This window comes from Pecten maximus, chromosome 5 (genome assembly GCF_902652985.1).
Source record: "Pecten maximus chromosome 5, xPecMax1.1, whole genome shotgun sequence".
Taxonomy (NCBI): domain Eukaryota; kingdom Metazoa; phylum Mollusca; class Bivalvia; order Pectinida; family Pectinidae; genus Pecten; species Pecten maximus.
In genome coordinates, this window is record NC_047019.1 from 12,236,525 (window position 1) to 12,245,287 (window position 8,763).

The following is an 8,763-nucleotide window of genomic DNA, read 5'->3' on the forward strand; positions in this document are numbered from 1 at the left end:
TTGAAATATCTGTTCTTGTTAGTCACGTCACATATACATGCCAATTACAGTATTTCACATCATTAAAATCGTTTATCAGTATACTAAAACATAAAAAAAATGTGCGTCATCTATTACGGCTAAACACTATTTAACTGGGATGTTTTTTGATACAAAAAAGAAGATATTGTTCTTATCTAACTTTCTATAAACAGCAAGAATTTAACGACAGAAGCTATTGGGCCTTATAAAGGACAGCGTTATAGTGCGGTTTACTGAAATTTCACAGCGCATGCAAGCTGGCATGACAGTAATATTCCTTTACTTTAACTTTTCCGCGGGAAAGCATTGCATCATTTTAGATTTTAGATTTTTCCTTAAATCCAATAATGCTTTCAGACTAAGAAATTCTTTATGTTAAGGAATGTGAGTGAAACGAAATGGAAAGAACAAGAATCGGGGACTACAGCGGATATTAGCATTTTCTCCAGTTCTTCAGTTCCCCTGATATTTCCTGTGAAAAACAACAGTACGAAATTCAAATTCGTTGTTGGTCGCTCAGACCTGGCTGTGCTTTAAATTAATGTGCAGACCACGCCGACATTCCTTATAAAAACTAATTAAATGTCTGTTCTCTGATTCATTCCGTGTTTTAATTGAACAATTGAACGCCTTAGAGACATCGTCAACTGCTCCAGTTTCTGTCGTTGGCATTTGACCTTGGAAATTGTAATAGAATTGATTGATACTTCAGATTGTATGGATTCATCAGTGACGCATACCTATATATACAAACATGTCTGTCTTTTATTATCAAAGTATCTAAACCAGAAAATTCAAGGTCGTCTGAAGAAAATTCACACTGTAATGTGTTAATATATGGATTTGAATCAGAGCAATAATGGTTTAGCACAAAAAGAAATCCTCCTAGCTTCCGGAAAAATCGATTAAAATACAAAGACGTAGAAACACATGTTTTAATCTAAAATGAATTCAGGCCGTCAGTCATGTTAGTGAATATCCGGAACTTCTGAAAATTACGGTTTGGGGATTAGTAAGTCCCAAGACACCATTTTACCCCGATCTTCTACCTTGCACTCTCAACACCTCGGCCGATTCTCTACGGTCACCGTAGAGAATCGGTCGAGGTGTTCCGAGTGTCTACCTTGCTGACAGATATTTTCCCGCGATATACAATGAACTAGTACAGTTACTGAAGATGCTCAAATTGTATCATTTATTAGATAACTAAATACCCAAATTTAATTTATGTTTGAACATGGCGAAGATATTTAAAGTAAAATGACCAAACCGTAAATATAGCCTGTTGGTTTGTTCTAAAACGACAAAGAATAGCAACATAATAACTTTACCATAATCCCGATTCAAAATCGATATAATTGGGACATTATACACACATATATATACATGTATAAAAAAAATAAAACTCGACAACACGCCTTTAGCGCTTTCGTCGCATCTAGGCGATTTTTTCAGTACTCGCCAATAATTTCTCAATGATTTCGTCATTAATTGAGTCTGAAGAATCGCCGAGATATGACAATGACAATGACAATGACAATATTTTATTCTCATAAACATTTAAAGTGTAGAGAATTATATACATACAAAATGTGTACAGGACATATGATATAATACATCGATACATTTGTTAAGCAAGAGTTTATCTTAAATATTGTGAAGAAAGCGCTTAATGAGCGTGTTGTCGAGTTTTTGTTTTTCTTTATGTATTACTTCGTCTGTAGGGTTCATACATAACTATTTTACTTCATGTATATATATACACCGTATATACACACATATATACATCGTAGATGTGCATGGAGACCCCTGAAAAAGTACATTATATACAACGATTTTGATGACGCGTTAGTATTTTAGATAATCACCTCAACTCGCTATAGCTAAAATGTTTACTGTAACTTTCGAATATGTAATGTTAAACTATCAGTTGAATATGACCGCGGGAATAATATTCCCGGCGAAGAAATAATATGCAACCTTTGTAAAATTTGACATGAATTTCATATCTTATTTAAATGGAATGACCGACAAATGATATTGAACAGGTAGAAATTAATACCATTTTAAAAGTTTAATTCCTTTATCTTATTTTGTTGTTCATGACGAAGAAGTCTTGCTTATCAAATCAATCAAGCTTATAAGTGATTGACAGGCTGTGTCGCACATGTAAGTTTGCGAGAATAACCGATTTCTTATTAAGCTATATATATTCATATTGTTTGAAAGAAAGGAACTCGTTTAATTTATAAGACAGTTTTCTCGAAATGAAAGACAGAGAACTTAAAAATCAAAATCATGTGTGTATATATGTTACAATGAATTCAGAATATAGACCATCTGAGTCACAATACAACTGGTAAACACATCGAACTGCAGAGATATAGATTTATATTGTGTCACTATCGATATGAAACAATACCATCCGTTTCCATGATGTCTGCCTCAACAGGTCCATGGAATAATATATAGCATATTAATTTGATACATGCAAAGTGGCCTCCTCTCATGCCGTAAACGACGAAACGGCATTCGGATTGTCCATTAAACAGCGGACTCCACTTCCAGCTGAAAAGCAAAGAAGCGAATATTGGTTTACAAATGATGTTAGATCTGCCTTCCGTGAATTATTGATTTAAAAGTCGTTCTGGGTCGTACGAATGGGCGAACCCTCAATAGAACTTGAACATGATATGGGTACAGATGAATGTATGCACTTAAAACATGTACAAGTTGACGTTAAGACGGCCTCGGTACATCCACATCAATAATTCAGGCCCATTTTTCTTATGGCATAGTGACATCATCTTCGAATTATGCTAGGAGTTTTACTCATTTACTGTAGTTTACCTCAGATAAAACATACCACAGGGGTCTCATACGGATTCCCAACCAACGGTCCATGTAGACCTATATATATACATATATATAATAAAATTATATGATTCCTACGGACGAAGTAATACAAATTTTTTTTTTAAATCGAAAACTCGTCTTTAGCGCTTTCGTCGCATCTCGGCGATTCTTCAGACTTATATATATTATATAAATATATATATATATGGACCGTGGATTGGGTGTTCGTGTCAAACCCCTGTGATATTTGATGTTATTTCCAAATATCTTGCATTCTAACATTTCTTCACATATTACTGTTTATTATGATCAACTAAACAAACTTACAAAAAATAAATCAAAAGCCTTTCACGTGGGGACGTGGGGAATGAGAATTTCATAAATAAAGACAATCACGTTCCTCGTTTTAATTTTTCATAAAATCTTACTTTAAAAAAAAACCATTTTTTTATCTAGGAACGAATCAGGCTGGAATGACGAAGCTCGAATAAATATGGCAGAAATGAGAATGGAGCTTATAAAATCTCGGCCTTAACACCTGGTGCTATTCTCCGTGTGACTGGTTTAATAGGAGTATCTGTATCAAGGTGGTCGTAGTTATATTAACAGGGAATCACCGATCAATATTTGAATTGGAACTGAACAGTTATCTGTTCATCGAGAGTTCTTTCAGAAATAGAATTCATTTTGTGACGCGAAGCATTTCATCACTGGGGAACAAAAAAAAAAATCAATGCATTTAATAGTTGAAACCATTTTTAAGCTGGTGTGATGTCTCATCCGACATAGATATATTGACACACTTTTAAATTCCGATTACATTTTTAAGATACGCTTTCTTAAGTTCAATAATTCTGACAAACAGTTGGGAGCATAGGAATGCAGGTTTTGTTTTTATCGCCCCCCTTCCCCCCCCCCCCCCCCCCCCCCCGATTTACAAATGTCTATCGTTTTCTCGATACATACGTACATGTACTATTGCTTTGTCGATGCTAAATCTAAAACTGTGTTTCATTTACTCGATGTAGCATATATGAAGAACTGTTTTCTCGATAGCCTAAACATCTATGCGAGGACTGTCGTGTTTTGTCGATGTTAAATCTCAAACCATTGTTTACTCGATATGACATCTTTTTACTATCGTTTACTCGATGTAACATCTATATATCATCGTTTTCTCGATACAACATCATTACAAGAAATATCGTTTTGTCGATGTTATATCTAAACCCGTTGTTTTTTCGATGTAAAAACTTTAAACTTTCATTTTTTCGATAAAGCATATGCATGCTATCGTTAAGTCGAAGTAAAATAAGCAACAATCGTTTACTCGATGAAAAAATCATTTGCCATCGCTTACTCAATTTCACATCTTTTGCTGTCGCTTACTCGAAGGAGCATCTATACACTTTCGTTTACTCGATGTAACATCTGTATACCATCGTTTACTCGATGTAACATCTATATACTATCGTTTACTCGATGTAACATCTACATACTATCGTTTACTCGATGTAACATCTATATACTATCGTTTACTCGATGTAACATCTATATACCATCGTTTACTCGATGTAACATCTACATACTATTGTTTACTCGATGTAACATATGTTTTCTATCGTTTACTCGATGTAACATATGTTTTCTATCGTTTACTCGATGTAACATCTATATACCATCGTTTACTCGATGTAACATCTACATACTATCGTTTACTCGATGTAACATCTACATACTATCGTTTACTCGATGTAACATCTATATACCATCTTTTACTCGATGTAACATCTATATACCATCGTTTATTCGATGTAACATCTACATACTATCGTTTACTCGATGCAACATTTACATACTATCGTTTACTCGATATACACCATCTAAGCATTGAAGACTGTCGTTTTTATAGAACATGCTGTTGAAGCAGCATCAATCTTTAGCAAGAATTTTACACGCCCCGCCCCCCTCCCTCCTCGAAATTGAATAATCTTTGGAAATTTAGATAACGCAGAACAACAGTGTTTCTAATGAAGTATCAGAATCCTGAGACAGAAGTTATCAGTCGTGTTTCCTGCACGTCTGATATGCTAGGAACGGTTATAGAAGAATCGGTTTGATGACTAAACGGTTCATTAGTTCAATGTACGGCGCCACAATCCAGATCGATATGTGTCGACAGAACGCAACCAGTGCTGTGCTCCTCGTGTTGATGAGGAGAGAGGGTAAGTTGTGAATAACCATACGGTTAGCTGTATGACAGGGTGATGGTACTCTCCAATCATCGTGTCTTGTCAAAAGATGACGTACACAAAATATGTAATTTTCGAATAAGCTGGAAAATCAATCTACTTTTCAAAAAGTCTGATAGGTGTGCCAGAGTTATCGCCCTTGTATGAATAGCATATGCCTCAAAATTACTACATGTCGTCATTGTTGTCACTCACTAATGTATATAACATGGATACAGATGTGTAGTTTAAAATCAACATTGATATATGCTATCCGAATCCTTTATTCACTTTTGAGGTTACAGCTGTGTTACTGCACGGTGGGTCTCTCACATAAGTCACCGCATACGGCACCGAACCCCAACCCCATCCCCCGGGATACAGCAACCTTATACTGATATACTATCTTAGAAACTTCAAAGGTAAAATATACATGATTCAATATGACTTTTCATTTTCTATTGACACTGTATAAAACTGCATATCACTGGCCACTCACTCACAGACTAACCGGATTTCATTCATATCATTCTTATGATGTGACTGTCCACTTAAGATTAGTGTTATGTGATGCCACTAACATTGGACCTCGGCCAAATGGACATCTGTATGTATTGTAAATAATTGTTAGTATTGGTTTTAAAAATCCACACTACTGTAAATCAGTCGTGACATTGATTAAGATAGCTACATACAACTTGTGACAAACGCTGAGCCGAAGCGACAACTGGACCTGAACTTTGACCTCGATATCAACTATTATACAATTGTGTCATAGGTCATTGACAACACTGTATATAGCCGGGTATGGTAGCCATGTAGTGTACGCTGAGAGGAGACTAGTGTTCGATTATAATGGAGAAATACCTGGAATCAGACATACACACACTTAACACTATCACCTATTCCATCTTCGGATTCTCTGGATTCGTCGCCATTTCACAGTTTTTCCAGACTTCCGGTGCGTCGTACGGCCGTTACGTCCGGTCAGGGTATGGCTGTTACATAAACTCGAGGTTGGCTTGGTTCGTCTGGGAACTTCCGTCCATCGTGATCCCAATTGTACTGTTTGTATTTACAAATTCGCCGAGAATAGGGGAAACACCGAACCGAATACTGTTTGGTTGCTTTATGTTACATTATATACACAGGTAATATTTACATTTTATCTCTATTCTAATTGAATGCACATAGTAAAATAAAATAAGTGTAAGTGTAAGGCAAATCTGGCTAATCATGACGTCATGATAAATGTGACGTCATATATATAACATAACTAATTGTAGAGAGCTGCAGATGATAACTGGGTTATACTTGTTATATACTTAAGTTATTTAAAAAAATGTAAATATTTGATGGAAAATTAAAAGTACACTTTCAGCTAAAGTAAAAAATACACGCACATGTATTATATATAAAACATATTTTTTATTTACAAACAACAAATAAACAAAAACGAAAAAGTCTTTTCAATGAAAAAAAAAATAAAAAAAAACGTTGTGTTACCTATCCATATAAATAGCAGTAACGGCCTTCTGGTGACAATATATGTTAAGCTAACAAGCGTGTATACATTTTGTGTTAATTTTGTGTATTTATTTTTTACAGATCTCTGATCTATCCGTTATTGATAAGGGGAGGTAAGCCCGCCTCTCTGTTGACGTTTGTATTTGCTGTGCTCTTTTGTGTATTCAATGGATACCTACAGGCGGCGTATCTCCTACACCACGCCGATTTCGGGGAGGAATGGCACAGGGATCCAATATTCTTCCTTGGTAGATATCAAACTGTTATTGTCATTAAACGTTATATCATACTGATAATGTTGTTGTAATTATGAAACTTAAGAATAAAGTAAATACTGTTTTGGATAGAATAAGCTTATGAGCATGCAAAAAATACAATTTGATACACAAAACTGTAAAGGATATGGAATACTTTGAATATGGAATGATTAAAAACAATCCTAAAATATCTTTTACTGTGATGAATCGCATTTTTACTAATAGTTTTATGTTCATTTATATTTGTTTTAGGTTTATTTATATTTTTCTTCGGACTGTTTGTAAATATTCAATCTGACCACATATTGAGAACTTTGAGAAATCCAGGAGAAACAGGATATAAAATTCCCCGAGGTATGCTTGCTCCTAATTATCACCGTATACACTGCTTCATTAATTAGAGAGATAATTACTTTACACAAAAACCGATGTTAGAATAGTTTAAATATCACCAAGAAGTTTGATTTGATATTTTCTGCCTTTTAAGACAAAACTCTTTTTAAGGACGGTATATATGGTGTTCCGTTAGGGCCGAATTTCCGATATCGCTCCTTCGCTCTGGAGCGCAGTTCCATCGCTCCTTCGCCATCGTGTTTTCGCTCCTTCGCCATCGTATTTTCGCTCCTTCGCCATCGTGTTTTCGCTCCTTCGCCATCGTATTTTCGCTCTTCGCCATCGTGTTTTTGCTCCTTCGCACCTTCGCGTTTAGGTCGAAGGAGCGATATTGGAAATTTGGCCCTAACGGAACACCATATATAGGTACATGTGTATGAAAATATTTTACAACTTGTTTACACGCGCAGAACGAGAGTTACCTCCCCTATACCTTATATGCTTATTATTTGAAACCATCTTGAATATTTCAAAGATCTGCATTACCTACGGTTAGTTGTTTTACAATTTTAATAGGTGGAATGTTTACGTATATATCCGGAGCAAACTTTTTCGGTGAGATCATGGAGTGGTTTGGTTTTGCCTTGGCTAACGGAACTTTACCAGCCATAGCTTTCTTCTTCTCTACCACAGCTTCTATAGCACCCCGAGCTTTCCAACATCACAGGTAAGGCACAGCACGGGTAGGCGAGTAACATGTACAGATACATATCTGATATATTTTCCATAAAATTTATTTATATATAATTTATCTATTTTATAAAGGTAAAATTAAAGGTAAAATTAAAAAAAAAAAAAATTCAGACGGTTTTTCAAATTTCTTTCCGTGGAGTTTTTACAACTTTTTTTGACATAAGATCTTATCAATTCCTTGAAATTGTTTATCATATTCTGATCTTATCTAAAAAAAGCTGTGGATACAATATATATTGTTCAGATATGACAAATCCCTATGTTTTCTCTGTTTTAGGTGGTATAAGGAGAAATTTGAGGATTATCCTAAGGAAAGGAAAGCTCTTATCCCACTGGTTTTATGAACAAATAAAAATGTCACATCACATTTCATTTTGTTATTGTGCTTATCTTTTTGACTTAAATTGGGAAAGGCAATGTTACCTACGATGATTGGAACCAAATCTAGATATTCACCAGTCCACAACACACATGCTGTGATGAAGTATAATGGAGTAGCCTCCCCTTGAGAACACCTTGTACCATAACGGTTTTGATATTTAGAAAATGTATGCTTGTAATTTATGTAATATGTAACAGACTAGCACGTTAACTATATATATATATATTGTATCAAATGTAGTTATTAAAATAATAATGGTTGAATAGTCAATGTTAAACGCACCTGAGACTTGAACAGCCATTGTAGAGATACATATTTTCATTATTATGTAGGTAATCATTACTGTCATATATACTTCAACTGGGTAATGACCTAATTCAACATAGTTAAGATAATGCCATGT

General features: G+C 34.9%; 1 protein-coding gene across 1 annotated transcript; it reads left to right on the forward strand.

The window, feature by feature from the left end:
• Positions 1 to 5,677: 5,677 nt before the first annotated feature.
• LOC117327174 (3-oxo-5-alpha-steroid 4-dehydrogenase 1-like) lies at positions 5,678 to 8,350 on the forward strand. The gene is made up of 5 exons (XM_033884025.1): positions 5,678 to 6,259; positions 6,717 to 6,883; positions 7,145 to 7,246; positions 7,802 to 7,952; positions 8,256 to 8,350. Exons 1-5 carry the CDS (start codon positions 5,964 to 5,966, stop codon positions 8,320 to 8,322), a joined length of 783 nt encoding a protein of 260 aa, XP_033739916.1. The 5' UTR covers positions 5,678 to 5,963; the 3' UTR covers positions 8,323 to 8,350.
• The last annotated feature ends 413 nt before the right edge of the window (positions 8,351 to 8,763 follow it).